The 19,739-nt window shown below is 40.3% G+C and overlaps 1 protein-coding gene across 1 annotated transcript in view; it reads right to left on the reverse strand.

The window, feature by feature from the left end:
- The window catches only part of MEGF10 (multiple EGF like domains 10), a 165,775-nt gene that overhangs the window by 61,930 nt on the left and 84,106 nt on the right, over positions 1–19,739 (reverse strand). The window contains exon 5 of the mRNA XM_059693726.1: positions 17,509–17,601. Coding sequence (XP_059549709.1) covers positions 17,509–17,601 — 93 coding nt within the window. The remainder of the gene's footprint in view (positions 1–17,508; positions 17,602–19,739) is intronic.

Genomic DNA, 19,739 nt, shown 5'->3' on the forward strand with positions numbered 1-19,739 from the left:
TGGAAAGGCAGTATTGAAAGAATCTGAACTCAAATCATCTGATTCATTTTACTTAACATCTCACTCTGATCTCAAAGGGGAAGTGTTTTGCTTCTCAAGAAAAAGTGACTGGGTTGGTCACTGACCACTTAAGAAAATGTAGTTAACATTAAAGTAGCTTGAATATCATAAAAGCAAAAGGTAAATGAACAAGATTTTGATTCAGATTAAATTGAAAAAAACCCAAATGCAAGTAAGAGAGCGAGGACTCATTTTCAGCTCTTACTGTGCTAACAGCTAGAAGTGGGCTGTCGGATGTGCTGTGCCCAGACTCCTGCAGATGTGTCAGGAGACGCTTCATAAGGGTCTCAGACGTGAGCACGGACAGCTCGCTCTATTAAGCTCTCATAATAACTTGGAAATAAAAGGAATTTTATACTACAGTCCCCACTACAACCCTTAGCGACACCTTGTAGAGCACTGGTTCCTCTCACTCTGCAGCCCTATGGCACAGTCACCACAGGTTGCATCTGTGGGCTGGGTGCTGAAATTCACTCAGTTGATAACTCTTGAGTACCTGTCGTGTGCCAGCCATGGTACTAGGCCTAGAGTTGATAGGAGAACGAAAGAGCGCCTGCTTCTATAACCTTACAGCTTAGTGGCAATGGCATCAAGTTACTAGGCAGTAAGACAGCCTGGGATAAGCAGTCAGGTAAGGATATGGGCAAGGGGCAACTGAAACCACGGAAATGACACTTAACCAGCGTTGGTGAGTTGGGAAAGGCTTCCCAGCTAAAACAATGTCTAAGATTGGACTTAAAAGCAGAGTGTGCCATATTTAGGTAAAGGGTGAGGATTTGTACCTACAAAGAGGGGGCACTAACAGGGGAGGGAGGCTGCAGGAAGTATTACATTCAGAGAGTATGATACACACAACTGCCAAAAGGCCTTTAAATTGCAAATGTCTATGAACGCCTTCTTGGGCTTCTACGCTATTGCATCATGGCCATTATCATCTCTCTTAACCACATGCAATAAGAAGGAAGTATAAAAAATACGTAAAGATATTAAACATGTCCTCTCCCTCCATCTGTCCTCCCCAGTCTTCCAAGCCCAGCCCAGATACCTCAGGCCTTCAGGTACATTTCTGAGACCCAATCTGAGATGCTCTCTAAAAGAGCATTATATAAATTCTATGACATCCACTTATATCTCTTCATATCTCTCAAATAAGTCTGAATTTCATAGGCATTTAGACACACTGACACCCTTTCTCGATCTTAGCCGTTATCAACAGAAGGTTTCGTACTACCATGTCATGACAGCCCCTGGCTGACAATATGGTTAGATGCATTCTGATTTCAGGGATATCAAACACAAGACTGCGCAACCTGAGGCATGAAGCAAGGTAATGGTAAAGATGAGGCTGATACAGTGATGATGATAACCTTTCCCTTTTTGTGAGAACCAGCACTCTTTTTGTTGTTGTTTTTTAAAATATGTTCTTATTGATATTTAGAGAGGAAGGAAGAGGATAGAGAGATAGACACACCAATGAGAGAGAAACTTCATCGATTGGCTGCCTTCTGCACAGCTCCAGCTGTGGCTCAAGCCTGCAACCCCGGCATGTGCCCTGACCAGGAATTGAACCGTGACCTGCTGGTTCATATAGCCTGTATTCTACATTTTACTCCCTCCAAAGCTATAAGGATGCTTATCTCAATGCCTTTTATAATAACAAAAAAACTAAAAACCAGCCAATTTTCTAGTAATAGAAGACTATTATTTTTGGTAAAGTTATATAATGGAATACTATGCATCAATTAAAAGTGGTTTTACAGAAGAATATTTAATGAATTTGAAAGATGTTAGCAATATCATAATTATAAAAAGTACATTAAAAACAGTATGCTCCACATGATTCTATTTGAGCAATATATTAAAATGAACCAGATTAAACTGTCATTAACTTAGGGAAAAAATGGCCAACTATCTGCAATTATAATGTTTGTATCTAATATCTGGGGAAGGAAGGAGAAGAGGGATATGAGGAAGATAGGGACAGAGATAGACAGATATGGAAAAGCTCCACTGTCAAATGGTACCACTGGGTATTTCTGGATCTTAAGAGCATATATGATTTTTCTTTTATTCCTTTGGATTAACTAGATGTTCTACATTTTCTACATGTCTCCTTTTGGCACATGAGAAGAGCAAGCAAAACATTAGGTTTCAAACGGTTTGATCTGCTGAGCATTTATCTTGCACCAGGTCCTGTGCTCCACGCTTTAGACACCTCTTTCCAGTCCTCACAGCAATTCCAACAAGGTGGGTATCAGGGTCACATTTAGCACATTGAACATATTTCGGATGAGAACATTTCGGTAAAATGTCCATAAACACCCAACCAATAAATGGTGGCATCAATATTCAAGTCTAAGACTTCCTGAAAGCCAAAGTTCAAGCACTTTTCAGGAGACTATGCTGCTCCTGGAGTAGTGAAATTATAGATTTTGGTTAAACATATCCCATAATTATGTTTTTCGTCTAATATGATCCATTCAAGCAGAGCAACACACAATAAGGCCTTTCATGAGCAAGCCTAGGGGTTCAGCCAGTGACTCAATATTGAGGGGCACCGGAGGTAGGAAATTACCTCAGTAGTAAGAACAGAGGGCATTTCTCAAAAAGAAAAGAAAACTAAGGAGATGCTCAGATCCGAAGAGCTCTGTGAGTTGATAACGATTCTATGCAAACAGAAATGCCAATAAACTTGCGGTGGTAAAAGTATTGATGTCACTTATCACTGGGAACGGCTGGCACTCAAGATACACTAGTATCTGGTGAATGAATGAAGGCAAATGTACATCACTATAGCTTTCACAGGCAGAGACGCCTGTACAACCATTGTAACGATTCTAGGCACATTTTCCTCTCCCAACCCACTTCAAACCCTCAGTCTAATGTTCTGTGCAAAGGATGGGGGGTGGGGGGAAGAGAAGAGCTTCAATCGTGTGTAGCTTTATGCAGCTATTTTATTTAAACTTCACAATAACACTCAATGTTACCAGGTACAATTATTCCAACATTTCATGTGCAAAATGGACTGATGATAATTTTCTCAAAGTCACTCAGTGCTGAAGGGGCAGAAGCAAGGGATAAGCCCCAACCTCTCAAGGCCTCCAGGGCCAGGATCTTCCCCCACCATGCAGACCATCCCGAGCGAATGATGCTCATCAATGACAAACCCACATCAGTGCACATTCACTGCTTCTGCCTGGTTTCCAAAGGGGGTCATTCCAGGACAAAAGTCTCACATGTGTTTGAGAAACAACACTTGTTTGCCAGAACGACATCCCCATCTTCAGAGTGGTGGTAGCGGGCTCATCAGAATGGTTTTGATAAGGAATGCCCCAACATGTCCACAGCCACAAATGGTATTAACAAAAACAAGGCCTGGGGGAAATCTTTGAACAAAAGGGAGACAGCTTAGTACATCTCTTGTCTTTGTGTAAACAAAGAATAAGAAAAGGAGCACAATTAGAGATCAACAGAAATGCCAAACTGAGAAGGAACAAGGGCATGCTAATACATGGTTTCATTCAAAGGACTCCATCAAAAAAATAAAATAAAAAAGGAAGGGAAAGGATGAAATAATTTTCTCATTGAGAAAGGAGTGATGGAGTCATGTTTACCCTTAGGTTCACCTTGTTACAAAATTCACTGATCAGCAACTGGCTCAATGCGAAGAACAGTGATCTAGCATCAGACAGACGGGACTCCAACCAGGCCACCGCACTTCATAGCCATGGGACCTGGAGCCAGTCCCTGACCTTTGTTACACTTCATTTTCTTTTGTAAAATGGAGATGGTAGAACGTACTAATTACAAAAAAGTACTTCTTATGTGTGAGCCGGCACAGACCTAATAGCAGCAGAGATTTTATTCCATGGTTGGCACATTGGAACATCTCAGGAAGGACACTCAAGAAAAACATCCTCCAGTGCATATGAAGCAGGAGTAGCAGGCCTGCCCTTGGTTTGTATTATTTGTTTGTCTTACATGAATCATTCATGCCCAAAAAGACAACTTGGTTCTCACTATGCGAATTTCAAAAACAAATTTTCCAGTAGTTCCATGTAGTAAAAACAAACCCTGGTATCACCCTTTTCATCTGTTTTTACAAGGCCAACTGGAAAAGGCTCGGGTGTACAATGAAACCCTGCATTTTACATTGTATTCTTAGTTGCCAGTTCAAAACAGGGTTTAGAAATTTCCCACTTGCTGAAAAATTAATGTGTTCAGAGGGATAGGCCATGAGGCCCAAATATGGGAAAGGAAAAACTTACAAACAGACAATTGTAGTCATCCTTCCTTAGCATGAAAAAAAAAATTGTCATTAATAAAATCTGGAGCATCTGGCCATATTTGTATGCACCAATCCCAATGACTTAACTTTTCCTCAGGTAATCTATGCCCATTGAGATCACAGAGCGGTCTTGAGACACATTTTGAAATATAAGATGCTTTTTAAAAGCAATTGATTCTGAATTATATAGGTGCCTAATTCTGTGTACTTGTGTTAGGTCTAAACAAACTAGATGAATGAGCAATTCAGTTTTCATTCATTGCTGTTTGTTTTGGAGTTTGATTTCTGGGTATGTATGGTTTGTGTGTGTGTGTGGGAGGGTCTTCATTTAAAGCCTCTGGGATCTAAAATATCAATATTGTAGAATTATATGAGGTTCAGGAACCTTGTGAATACTTCTCTACCAGATACGCAGGATAATGTACTGAATCTCGGAACTCAAGTTTATCATAGGGAAAGTGATGCCAGCTGATAATACATAACTACCCTCACCAGGGTTGCTCTTTGAAGTAACTAAGACTGCAAGTCCTCTTAACGTATAAATGTCAAGTATCTATTTGAATATATCAGTCAGCTATACTAATTTGAAAATATATTTTTACATGGAATTTTGCCGTGATGTTCTCCATTGACTTTAAAGAGGAAAGTTTGTGACTATGAGAGAAATTACTAAGGAAGGAAATTCAACCCTTTGTATTCTAACATACGGGCAAAGCACAAACAAGTTGCTTTTAAGAAAGTATCTCTGCAGAGTGTGTCTTTTAGAAGAGACCGAAATAATATTCTGTTGTCTCAAAGGGCAGAAAAACAGTTCTTTCTGAAACACACACCCTTTCTTCCTAAGCCTTGGTCCCCCAGTGTCTTTTATCTCCTGTGATTTTGTTCCCCGTGCTTCAGGCTAACAAGGCTGTGCTGTGTCATTCCCTTTGTTACTGTAGAAGAAAAGATCCTCATTCAAAACATCAATGCTTTAAAAATAAAACAACTCTGGAAAGCCTCTCCATCCATGAAGAACAACAATAAAAATGTATTTTCCAGATCCTCTGAAAGCACTAAAGCCCCATGTCCCTCACATGTCAAAACGCCCCACTGGAGAGCTGACACAGTGCCAGCATCACTGTGGACACCACCAGGGCTGTTTATATGAATATCATTCAGTGCTGAGGGAGGACCTTTTTCCTTCTTTTAAAAAATGTTTGCTACATAGACTTTCAAAGAAACACTGTCATGTTATAATTTCAGTGTGTGTTTCTCTCAAATTATAAACCAGCAGAGGGGGCGTGAAATATTTATTCTTCGGTGTATCTAACTACAGATGTTGATGTCTCTCTATGAGAACACACTGATGAACCTGTTCGCAATGTAGGGAAACCTCAAGGACACACACTGTCGGCTGGGATTGAGTAAGGGATTTGGGGGGATTACATTTATTCACTAAAGTCAAAAGAATAATAACAACCTCAGGGGCCACCACAGGGTGTCTTACTTTAGAAAGTCTTGCCATATTTTTGTTCTTTGCTCATTTATTCTTTCATTACAAATGTGTTAAGCATCTCCTATGGCTACTAAGTTCTGTTTGTTGAGCACTTACTACTTGCTCCTGCCTAAGACATGTTCTATGGCTAAGATTTCCTAATCTACTAGAAGAGACTGGCCCACAGTGAGGTTTATCACAAACGATTATGTACTAGTAAGTGTTGCTGTGTGTAGGATGCTCAAGGAACCCAGAGGACCTAGGCACATTGTACCATTGGGCAGAGGGGGGACGGCATCCAGAAGAGATGGGGCTTGAGGTGAGCACTGAAGGATAAGCACTCAGGACCACCACTGGCCAAGTACTTAGTATCTTCATTCTGGATGTGAGAGGCCAGAGGGCAGAGGTCTTAAATATTTTGTTTAAAATCTCATAGTAAGAAAACCAGCCCTCAAACCCTCAATGCTAATTGGATGGTCTGAAAAATTTATTATCATTTTCTTGAGAAAAAAAAATTTTTTAACTATAGAAGACTATAAGTAACACTATAACAAAGGCCCATGAATCCACAACCTAGAATTAACTATTGTGAACATCCCATCACATCTGCTTCAACATTTAATGCAAGAAATAAAACATTGCAGATCAAGTTAAAGTCTCCTCTGTCTCCTTCTGCCTGGTTCTCAGTTCTTTCCCTGCTCTTTTTGTTTTTTAGTTTCAACTGTTGATAGATATGTATTTATTGCCATTTTCTTGTTCATGTTTTTTATCTTTTTTCCCCTTCTTCTTCTTCTTCTTCTTCTTCTTCTTCTTCTTCTTCTTCTTCTTCTTCTTCTTCTTCTTCTTCAAGAAGACCCTTTAACATTTCATATAATACTAGTTTGGTAAAATGATTTAAAAGTGTGTATGTATATGGAGTTGGGGGAGGGGAATTTTGACCAAAAAGGAAAAACTGTGGTTAGTTGTTTTTTTATTATTTGCATTGGAGAAGTTTACTAGTATTTTAAAAAATGTTTTGACAATCACAAGCAATAAGAAACCAGATAGGATCATAAAAGATATGTGTGTGTTATGTGCTGTTGCGTCACCTCTGACTCCTATGAATGAGTGAGGTCCCCAATGTCCTGTCCTTAACAGCCCTGCTCAGCTCCTGCAGACTCATGGCTGAAGTTTCTTTTATAGAGTCAACCCAACACTATTTGGTTTTCCTCTTTTCCTGATGCCTTCGATTTTTCCCAGCATTATTGTTTTTTTCCAAAAAAAACCCCCTACGTTCTCATGATGTGCCCTGTAGGACAGCTTCAGTTTTGTTCATTTGCCTCCAGTGATGTTTCTGGCTTAATTTGCTCTAGAAGCCACTTGTTCATCATTCTGGCAGTCCATGGTATCCATAGAGCTCTCCTCCAACATCATATTTCAAATGAATTTAATTATAAAATAAACCAGAGGACTTAATTCCAGCCAATTAACAACATAACCTCATAAAGAAGATGTATGTATCTCTACTAAAATCGGCTATTAATCTACTCCATTTTACAGGTGGGGTAACAAATGAGGCTACAGGATCACCTAATATACATGGTATCATTATTTCACTCTAAGCAGAACAACCAGGAAGCACATTATTGCTGTGAGAAAATGGTTGATATGTGATTTGAAATAACTTGTAGTTTGAACTTATTTGCCTTATTTCTTAGTTTCCACATCATTTGGGTACAAATTAACAGCCGAGTTCCATACTGTCATACAAAATGTGCACCTTGAAAAGTAATATATGCAAGTTTTGATGAGAAATTGTTAAGCATTCTCCACTCAAATAAGGGCTGACTTTCAAAACCTCTCATAGTCCTGGGGCCACCATTTCAGGAGTCATACCCCATGTGAGTTAGAATCTTGATGCTTATACTACGACCTTTCCTCTCTTGAGTCTGAGGAGCTCCCACATCTACATCTTCCTCAATGTTCATGGAAACTACATCTGGTTCATCTCTCCTGGCATCTAGTTTCAGGGCAGCTTCCAATTAGTGGGCAAGGAAGGGAACTTCTGCTAAGTCACCAAAGATAATGAGCCTACAAGATACTAGCCGAGGTGAATCCTGAAGTCACAGGAGCCTGAGCTACCTTAAGGCCCTTGGAGGAAAGACTTTAGGTCATGCCTTTCTCTAGATCACAGCGGTTTTTGGCGACTGCTGGTTTAAGGAAGACATCTGATCATTTCTTAACTTCTTCAAATACGTTGCTTATACGCAGGCCCCAAAAATGTATACACACTTTAACAACTGATAGCTCAATTGATGTTTCTTTCTTTTCAGATTTAACCCATTGGAATGTATAATGTATAATAAGTGTGCATTATACAATATATACTTACAGGTCACCTGGTCTCACTAGGGAGAACTGACTTCAGTGGGGCCCAAGTAGATGGAGACAACTGTGATAACCAATTATAAGAGCAATTCCACTTCTGGGTACTTACCTGAAGAAACCCGAAACACTAAATCAAAAAACATATATAGCCACATGCTCATTGCAGCATTATTTACAATAGCCAAGAAATGAAAGCAACCTAAGTGTCCATCAACAGATGAGTGAATAAAGAAATGGTGCATATATACAATGGAATATGAGTCAGCCATAAAAATGAAAGAAATAATGCCATCTGCAAAACATGAATGGACTTAGAGGATATTGTGCTGAGTGAAACAAGTCAGACAGAGGAAGACAAATACCATATGGTTTCACTTCTATGTGGAATATAAAAAAAAAACAAAATAAACAAGTAGAACAGAAACAGTCTCATAGACACAGAGCATTTTGATAGTTTCCAGATTGGAGGGGGGTAGAGGTGGGATGGGTGATAAAGGTAAAGGGAATAAGAAGTACAGAATACTGTACTTGGTAGTTACAGAATAGTTATGAGGATATAAACTACAGCATATGTAATATAGTCAATAATACTGTAATAACTATGTATGGTGCCAGATGGGTACTAAATTTATTGAGGTGATCACTTTGTAAGTTATATAAATACCTATTCACTGGGTTATACACCTGAAACTAATATAATACTGTACATCAACTGTAATTGAAAAATAAAAAATCACTTTAAATAAATAAATATATTTAGTTACTAAAAAAGATAAAATATCTAGAGTTTCCAAATTAATCAAAACATAGTAGATATTTTAAGTTGCTGTCTGTGAGAACACAGGAAAGGATATAAGTCTTAATATAAACTGATTTAGCCTCTAATTAAGAAGAGGATGGTGGCTTGGATTTGGGCGGCAGCTCCATCAACCTGATTTCTAAACTAATTCTGACAGAGATGGGCATGTTAATGACAATGAGAAAAGGTTAGATTTGGTCATATTTTGAGGTTGAACCAAGATTTTCTGATAAATTGATGTCAAGGGATATTACACAAAACAACATAATAACAAAAAAATCGATAGATGGTGTGGAGTAGGGTTAAATAACATGCCAGCCCAGCCTTGTCTTCACACCCATTGCAAGTGAACTAACTAGCAAAGGAACATAAATGTCCACAGTGCTCTTACTGTGCCAGAAGCAATGTAAACCCGAATTCATCTGGTAAGGATGGACATCCATGGTCAGATGTTGGAAATCACACACACACACACACACACACACACACACACACACACACCAACAACAACAACAACAACAAAAAACACAAAGTAAAACCTTCACTAGGGTTTCTTGGGAAGCCTCCTGGCAAGTGACTATGGGCAGAGAGGCTTCTGCTAATGAAGGGTGTCGCCTGCAGGACGAAATGAGATGGCCACAAAGAGCTACCCCATCCACTGTTCAGTCTAAAGCCCCGTGCGTCACATAAGAAAGTGAAAGTGCCATTTATTTCGCCATTATTATGCTGCCAGGCACAGCACTGAGCACTGAACGGGTATTGTGTCATTTAATCCTCACAAGAAAAGGAAGTAGTTACTCTCACCCTTATTTGAAGCATGAGGGAAGTGAGGCTCAGAAACAGCTCAGAGAGAAGAGCAGCTGAGACTGCTGCCATTCAATTCCAACCTGGGGGTTGGAGGAAGGCGGGGAGGAGGCGCTCTGCCCATCCAGAGAGTAACCAAGCAGAGCCCAAATTTCAGGCTCCTTTAGAAGGCAAAATCAGCAGTTTCTGTTTGTAACCTCTATCAAAATATTTGGGCAATCCGTCAGTGAAACTGCTTTCGGGCAGTTCTGCTCAACCATTGTGAACTCAATCCTTCCCACCCATCATCAATGCCCTGCCCCCGTGCCCCTGAAGCCCAATGATCTACTCTTATTCTTGCTGCTCCATCAACCTGATTTCTAAAGTAATCCTGACAGAGAGATGGGCATGTTAATGACCTGCCTCCAGGACTGGGCTCTGAGTGCCTTCTCTCCCAGACAATATCGATCAGACTATTGTGCCCAGTCAATAGTCCTTTACAACAAATCTTGCTGGGGAATAAGTCAGCTTTTGTGCCTATGATTTCTGGCCTGTAACAGCCTTCAAATGGACTCCCCAGTTCGAATATCCTGCAGGCAAAGTCTTACTACTTAGTGCTTTGTGGAGTGCCTTCTTTATATAAAAGGTTATCAGTGTTCCTAATGTGGTACCTGAAAAGTGTGTGAGCTAGTCTTGCCTCCTAGGCATGTTTCCACTACTTCAGAGTACATTTAACCAGAAATGCTATTGATGACAATACAACTCTAGTTTTGATTTTCTAAACCAAACTTAATTTCCACTTTTGCCTCTATTTGGTCCTAATGTCAAAAGCCTGGGGAACAAGCATTTGAGAACTACTTGCTGGCTGCTGGCTGCTGGCTGGTTTAGTACTTTCCCAGGAGTTTTGAATGTGCCCTACAGCCAGAGGAGAAATAAATTTCTCTATAGACGTTTAGAAAATCATAAATAGGAGTATATAGGTTGGGAGAACAAATGTGTTATTGTAACTCATACAAAAGCTTTAAAGGGTTTCCAACACTAAGAAAGGTTGTGGGGATTGCATGTATGTAGCTATCAGAGTCAATCACTCATAGAAACACAGACTTGAAAGGGGTTGTAAATATAATCTGGCCCAACGTTCTTAATATTGCAAATGAGGAAATTAAAAATTACAAACGAGGCCAACCAAAATGGTGTCCTTTGGAATTCCCCATCTCTAATGTTAGTGTGCCCTTAGCATCTCTCAGAAATTTTATTTTAATATTTGGTGTTTTCAACACCAGCCTCCTGCTCTCATTTCTCTCAGTGCCCCTTGTCACTTTCACCAAACCTCCTTTCCAACTTCAGGAGGCACCATACCCTTGTGGCTGAAGTTATTGGCTCTCAGTGAGATGTGAGTCTGTCTCCATTGTTTACTAAGTGTATCAACTTAGGCAAGTCATTTAATTTTTCTGCACCACCATTCACTCATCCATAAAATAGGAGCAAGAATTGTAACCATTTCATTGTCTGTTGTGAGCATTAAATGTCGTTCCTATAAAGCCCTTTTACTGATACTTGGCACATTTTAAGTGCTCTATGAAAGAGAACAGTCATTGGCATTATCAATGTGACCCAACTTCTGCTCCCCTTAGTATCAGCAGATGATCTCTCCTCCAAGTTTACCAAGAGAATGAAGAAAGGTCACCAAATATGGACTCCCTCACCCACTGGTACCTCTGACACTAGAAACCTATGGACATCCCTGACTGACACTGTTTCCCACTCATTCTGTTGGGAATGGGAAGTACTTCTTCCTGCCAATCAGTTCCTGGGATCCCATCCCACCCCCCAACTGTCTCCTAAGGAGCCTTGTTCCTTCAATTAAATGGTTTTCTCTCTCAACTGAATCTCCAGCTTCCCTCCCTTTTCTTTCACCTTCCGCTCAGCCTCTAAACCTTTTTCACCGAAAAACATAAACAAAAACAAACAAACACAAAGCTTCCTGTGAGCCTTCATTGCCTTTCACTAACTCCCTCTTTGCTCCTCCTCGTTGGCTTCTCAGATAACTTTCTAGAAGAGTAGTCTATATCAGCTTCTTTTCCTTCCCCCCACCCACAGCAGTACACGAGGTCCTTCTTGCCCCAGTGCACCCAGAAAACCTCACACTACCTTGCCCAACTCCGCTCAGGCTTCCTCAATCCACCGCCACGACTGAGGCTGTTTTCTTCCTCACAATGAGACATTCACGCTGCTGTCTACCTTCCTCCAAGCATGAGCTTCGTCCTACATTTGTTTCCTTATCCCCAGCATCCAATACAGTTCCTTGCACACAGTAATCACTCATGAATACACAAATGACCTTCTCAGAATCATAGAGAATCATATGGTTCATTTAATCTAATTAAATGGAACAAACATTTACTGTGCTCCAACCACATCCCGGGCACAATGGAGCCTGAAGAGATTAATAACACACAGCCCCTGCCCTCCAGGAGTTGTTTGTCATCCAGTGAGGGAGGAATAGGAATAGAGGACTGACGATGGAACAGAGAGATTGATGAGGGAACGGGGTAACAGAGAGAGAGAGAGAGAGAGAGAGAACAGGAAAGAGAGGAGCGAAGAGAGATGGAGGTAAGATAGATTAATGTCATATAGGCTAGGGTATACATTAGGATGCCAATAAAAGTAAAATATGTGTGTGCTTTTTAAAAAAATCATTTCATCAAATTTAAAAAGAAGCAATATGTCCGAGTCTAGTCAAATAAATCTTGATTTCACTCCGGGGGGAACAAACTCTGTACAGTTCTCTGACACACCTGGTTTTTTATACAGAGAATACACTGAGACCAGGAATTCTGACTATATATCACATATAGGAACCCTGCCCTCCACTGACAAAGTGAGCAGATTAAATTTCCAAGGGATGCCTTTGTGAACCTGTACATATAAAGGTTTCTGTTAGTCCCTTAATCTCCTGAATATATGAGGGGGGAAAATACAGAGAGATAGTTCTGGGTGACAGTTATCAATTTACGGCCATCTGGTCATTTTAGCCTCTTACTGTAAATAAAGTACTTACTCTTCTGGATGTAATGATTGATCCTGATTTTCAAGAGGAAATTGGGTTGCTACATGAAACCAAGAAACTCTGATATGGGGCACCTCTTAGCAATTCCATGCCCACTAAGAAAGGTTAACAGAAACCATCAATAATTTATTTAAAGGTAAGACAACTGAGAATTCAGGTCATTCAGGAATGGGGGCTGAAATCACTCCACCATGTAAGGAGCCCCAAGCAGGTGGGCTCTGGGCTGAGAAAGGGTGGGCACACAATGCTGAATGGAGAAGGGAGGTGCATATACAATGACAGCCTTGTGACTAGTTACAGAACAGGGGCCTGCTGCAGTTTTTAATAGCTTCTATTGGCTTGTTATATGAATACATTCATTTGTAGATGTTATTTTCTTTTCCCTCTCTTTTCATTTTTATTTTATTTTATAAAAAAGTTGTTGGACATTCACTTTAGTATCTAGATAAAATGTGTGTAGAAGTGTACATAGAGGAGCTGAGTAACCAAAGGCATGGATTGCAATGGCTATCACTTTATTGCCTCTCAGTACTGAACTTTTCCTTCATTGCGGGCTCTACAAAAATGGATCTGGGCCCTTTAGATATTCTTCCTTTTCCAGCTAGCTGAGTGTGAAGCATTTTCTTTAGAGGGCACAGGAGAGACATTCCAGGAGGAAAGCTATCCGCGGCGTTCCAGTGTGCTACCTCAACTGATTCCTGAAGTGCATGTGGCTTCTCCAGCCCTCAGGGCCTGCCCTGGAAGCACAGTGGGGCTGGCTTCTGCAGCATCTGACTGTGTGGCAGCTTTCACTGAGCACCGTTTCTGCAAAAGGGGCAGCTTCTGCAGCCCAGCGCTAGGTCCTGCAGCACAGGCAGCTTGTTAGCATCCAGCTCTTGTAACACACTGGCTAGCAGAACCCATGAGCCAACAACTGTCCCTGGGTACCCCTGGGGCTTTGATAGCAGACACTTCTCTATCCAAAGCTTTTCCAAGTGTCCTGGAGGGCAGATTTCCAGCAAGTTCTGCAAGAACAGTACTCCGGCAGCCTCTCTGCCATTCAGTGAGCGGTGGACGTGCCTTCTCTAACGAGGTCTGGATCGCACCCCGGTGGGGCTTCCTTTGGGGCACTTCATCTCAGCCCTAAGAGTAGAGGCTGCTCCTTATGTCAGCTGCCCTTGCATTGTCTTGAGTGCTATTTACTTCTTAATAGCCGATCCCTCATTACTCCAATCCCCTGTGGTAGTTCATAATCCTTCTTAATAAACTCTCCCTGTTAAAGTTACTATGTGTCCCAGTAGTAATGAGCATTCCCAGCACACCGATTTTCGTTTCTAAATACCATTTTCCAATGGCTCGTTCTAGGACTGAGGCAGGAAAAAACACAAAATAAGCTTGGAGTATCCTGTAGCACCAGAAAGTAAGGAAGTGCTCAAAACAAACCAGCAGAAACAAACAGAATGCAGGGGGCATGTCAACAGGACACAGAGCCACCCAAAGGAACACCCAATCTCCAAAGCTGGAACAACTTGAGCAAAAAAATAACGTACTGTTGGTGTATAACCCAAAATATCAATATAATTGTATATGAGCCCATACTGATATAAATAAGTGATTGAATGAATAGGGGAAAGACAAATCTTCCTCAAAGAGAGCTCCAAATAACATAGGTAGACACTCACCCCTTGAAGACTAAAGCTTAATTCCTGCCTTTCACCCTTCAGGGAAGGCTAGACTTAGTGACTTGCTTTTTAAAGAACCAATTAGGGAGAGCGAAAAATAGTGACTTTATGTGGAGAAACCTGACAAACACTACACATCAGCAAGCGATGAAGGGTAACCAAGTGATGATATCACCAGTGATGTCATATGAATGTCATGAAACCCCTGATATGATGTGATGAGAAGGGCACGTCAACTCCGTGGTATTCCTTTCAAAACCCATAACCCCACCATGAGAAAAACACCAAACACTGACTGAGGGGCATTCTGCAGGATACCTGGCCAGTGCTTTTCAAGGCTACCGAGGTTAGGAAAAACAATAACCGAGAAACTGTCACACATCAGGGGTCAGGGAAGACAGGACAATGAAAAGCAGTGTGGTGCCCTGGATTTGGATCTGGAACAGAAAGAGACGTCAACAGAAAAACTGATGAAATCCAAATAAAGTCTGGAGTTTATTTAACAGTGATGTACTAATATCAGTTTCTCAGTTTGACAAACTGATGGTCAGACATTAACAAGGGGGAAAACTGGATGCAGGCATTTGGGAACTCTCCTATCTTTGCAAATTTTCTATAAATTTAAAATGGTTCCAAACTAAAAGCTTTAGTGAAAAAATAAGTATTGAGGTTTCTGTCTCCTGATTGATACAAGGAACTGCTCTAATTGTCAAAGCAATCATTTTATGGTTCTAATATATATCACCAAATATATATGTAAGAATAACCAGAGAAGAGGCGACACAGAAATAAAATCTTTGAAAATTAGACTATTTTAACTCTGTTACTAGATAGATTACTAGTGCATGCATTTTATTGCAAAAATTATCTGGCCAAGAGTAATAAGTAAATTATACAACTCCTAATTAGTGACAGTGGAGTAACTGCCACAGACAAAATAGAGGTAACAAGACCCAGTGCTCCAGCTCAGAATAGCATTTTCTTATGTGCTTAGAAAAGGTGTCAGAAATGCTTTTCTCCAAACATCTTTGAAGATGTCAAATAAGAGTCCATGTTTACTTATGCCTTTGATCATTATAAATAAACCAAAACATGAGTTGTAGAGAATAAATAAAAGTTGAGTCAATATCACCTTCCAGGATTGAAAGAACATGTGTTCTCAGTATTCTAGGGGCTTTCTTCAAAAGGGAGTCAACTCCAAAATGAAGCAGTTTATTTTCAAGAAGGCCTAACCTGCAAAATAAAACACTATCTTATATTCCAGGAGGTCTGAACCAGTTCTCAAGAATCTGAAACCCATGTAGGCTTTTGTTTTGTTTACACACTCTTAGTTTGATCTCTTAGCTTGACACAGGCTGCAGTCCTTGGGAGACAGAGTATAAATACAGCTGAAATTATTCCACAGCATTCTTGCCCTGGAATTAGCAACAAACCTCGCTTTCCAAATGACGAATACATCCACTCTTCTCTTGCCCACTAGTTTATAGAATAATGTTATTTTTCCTCAAAATGTGTAGGCACAACTGATTTTTAAGCTGGAAAAGTTCACGAAAGCCACATCGCATTTGAGGTCAGTCAGCCAGAAAAATGGACATGAGCCAACAACTCCCACATCCCAAACATTTTGCCTCAACGGCATGTGAACAGAATGCCTACTCTTCTCCTGATCTCGAACAGAAGCACAACAAAACCCTGCAGAACAGTTATGCACTGGGACTGGAAGCCCATCAGGGGCAGAAACTCTCTCTCTCTCTCTCTCTCTCTCTCTCTCTCTCTGTCTCTTCCCCCCCCTCCCCCTCACCCCCGCTGCTGCTTAAGATACAATGAAAAGGCTCTTTCACACAGAATGTTCTGTGCACAGACAGCACAAGGGGCAGCCAAGAGACCACAAAACTGAAACAAGTAGTTCTAACAAGATAAACAGTCATCTCCCCATCCCAAATGTGAGCAAGTAAAAATTCCTAAACCCGGCTTACCTAGACAGCTGGAAGTCCGTTTGGACTAGTTTCAGAAAACTGTTTTGTAGCAATGAGGACACATTTGTGCTGCCATGAGAGCCTGCTAATTTTTAAAACTATTATTTCCTTTCTCTAAATATGATGGTCCGTTCTTTACAATTTAGTTGCTCTTTGAGTCCCTCTCACATTTTTCAAGGCATATAGTGCGGTGAAGGCCTGGGGTGGGACAGGGGGCTAGTGGAGGGTGGGATGTGGGGAACATAGGGGACATCTGTAATACTGTCAAGAATAAAAGATAAATGTAAAAAAAGAAGTATGAAGGAACAGGAAGTATACACAATTACACACACACAGCAACAAATTAGCCAGAAAACTTTTAAGTTTTAACTGTGAAATTTAGAAAAGCAACTGCACTACATGACATTCCATCATTTAATACTCATAATAAAGAATATGAGATTTTAAATGCAATCTGCTTATAGTCCAAATAGTTTATTTTAGAACTGTAATTTTAACGTGAGACAGATGACATACTATATTCTGTTCATGAATTTTTATTTATTACCAATATTTCTCCCCAATGTTATCTCAAGCAAGTGTTCATTATTTGCATCTCAAAATGCAGAGAAAAATCGGTTAAGCATTGAAAATATCCATTCTACTTCTTCTGAGTTAAGACCAGAAAGTAGTCAATTTTAATCACCAAGCAAATATCATAGATAAATCAACAAGTGGAAACAGAAGTTAGACTACAATAGCTATGTCACCACGACTGCCCTACTCTGGCAAATGCACTGGTATTTACGGAATCATCAGCATCAGATTATTGAACTCTTCCTTCCAAGTACCTTTCTTTGTACTCAGTTAACAGCTCTGGATCTAATAACTTGCACAGATTTAAAGGAAACTATTAATGGGTTGGGTCGGGAATCCGCACTACACTCTGCATAGGGGTGAAACGGGAAACCCAAGGCTCAGGGGAATCTGCAGACAAGGGGCCCTTCCAGCACAAACATCCCAAGACAGACAACAGCAGGTGGACACTCACCACTGGAGCAGTTGGTGCCCCCCCAGCCAGGCTCACACTGACAGGTGTTTGGAGCAATGCAGCGACCATGGACACATTTATCTGCACAGTGGGCTGTCGGAGAGAAAAATCAATCAAATGAGGAACGTTGGCACGAGAAAAACCCACCAACAACACAGCTGTTTCCCATCCTGGTCTCAAGTATCACTTAAAAACAACATGCACGCTTGATAATTTCCTTCAATCCATGCCTCAGCCCTCTTGCAGTCTGCGGTGGAACCAAACAATTCCCCTTCCTATTTTGATAGCTCCAAATAAATTCCTTCATTTTTGCTATTTAACTCTACTTCATGCTACATTAGGAAAGAAGTTTCAAGGGAAACTGCCTAATCCAGTTTTAAAAAATGATCAGTGACGACCAAATATATCCTCTTTGTTTGGGGAGATGAGTATGTGGCTGTGAATGCAGAGGCAAATCACAAAGCAAGATATTAGGGCTCCAGGGCGACTGAGCAGACAGATGTTTCCCTGTTACCTTCACCAGAAACAATAGTTAACCCCTCTGTGCATATGTTATTCACAACTGCAACACAGGAGAACTACATGCCCTTTTCCTATTGGAGGAGAATATTCGAAAAATGTCACCCAGGGCTTAGGAAACAGTAAATCTAAATTCCTCTTTCATTAGCAACTATCTTAGCTCTGCCCCAACTCCTGTAGGTAAGGGGGATCATTGCAGACATGAGTGAATGGGTAGTCTGGTGACTTCCAAAGCCAAGTTCAGTGGGATGACAGAAAGGGCTCTCAAAAATATTATTCTGTGCTGAACATTAATGAGCATTACCTTCAACCTTAGTGCCACTCACACTGATTAAATATTTTTAAATACCCGGATATATGAGTAATAATGAGAACAATTTGGAAGAGTTTGGGGTTAAGATACTCCAAAATTCTATGTAAGGATGAGATAAGGTACCACATGCTTTAGGGATATGTTTTAATTCATGTCTTATTACAAGAACAAAACAGGTCTACTATCCAAACATAAAATACCAATAAGCAAAACAAACCTCATCTCCAGTTCCACCAACTAGTAATATTTTTGTGTAGGTGTAAACTTTCAGGAATTTTTTTCCTATATATTTTTCTCCTCAAAGAAAAGAAAAACAGAATCATAATATTTTTCAATTTGCCTTTCCACTTAATATAATGGAAAAATCTTTCCATGTCATTAAATATTTTATGTGATTTATATACTGGATGTGTGTGTGTGTGTGTGTGTGTGTGTGTACATATATATTATCTATATTACTGCAACAAAAATGAAAATGATAATCACTTTTATGCTTTTTATCAAAAAGATTTAGACATCAAGGAATAACATTATAGGAGAAGAGACAGCAAAAGCAAAATGTGGAAAGAAAAACAAATGAAAATGAGGTCTGTTTAGATGCATGGTTTGGAGCAATAGCTTTGGAAAGTGACAGAGAAAGACCTTGAAAACCAAACCAAGGTGTTAAGATTTTATTCTGAGAATTATCTGGAAATATTCTAATAAAAAATATAAATTTATTACAAAAAAACCATCAGGTAGAGGACACCACAACAGAATGAAGTGACCATAAATTTCAGGAAATGGAGGCTCACTTACATCACCAGAATATTTTTTGAGCTCCCAGGCAATTTGGTGAGGGGTGCCAGGCCAGGTGAGCTGGGGATGTCAGCCCAGAGTAGAAATTCTGACATAGAGTTGGAAGGAGATGCTTAGGAACTTCACCATATTTTTTCCAGACAATTACATATTTAATTGTAATTAGAAGTGAAATCTGCCTGAAATGTGTACTCTGCCCCGACAATGTGCTGACATCCTGCCAGGTTAAGTCAGCATGTGCCAGCCTCAGGGCTCAGTGTCTCCTGCTACGTCCATGCATGTGTTTGATACTGTAGATGTACTGTTCATTTGTAAGGTCATAGCTCTGTCCTAGTCTTTCTTTCAGATTTACACATGTGCAAACAAGCCAGAAAACTACCATAACTGGATAGGAAAAGATTAATTTAATGCCACAGGAGGCTCACGTCTAACCATACAGGACATGTCATTGCATCCAGTGTCTTGGATTGCAAATGGGCATTGTATCACACTGTTACGTGGTAGAATGCACACACCCGACAGTCTCACTTACAGAGAGTGCTGACACCCACTGTAGACAGGTACCTGTGAAAGTGCTCACTCGTCTTACGTATTGGCGACA

This window comes from Myotis daubentonii, chromosome 4, assembly GCF_963259705.1.
Source record: "Myotis daubentonii chromosome 4, mMyoDau2.1, whole genome shotgun sequence".
In the NCBI taxonomy this organism is placed as follows: Eukaryota; Metazoa; Chordata; class Mammalia; order Chiroptera; family Vespertilionidae; genus Myotis; species Myotis daubentonii.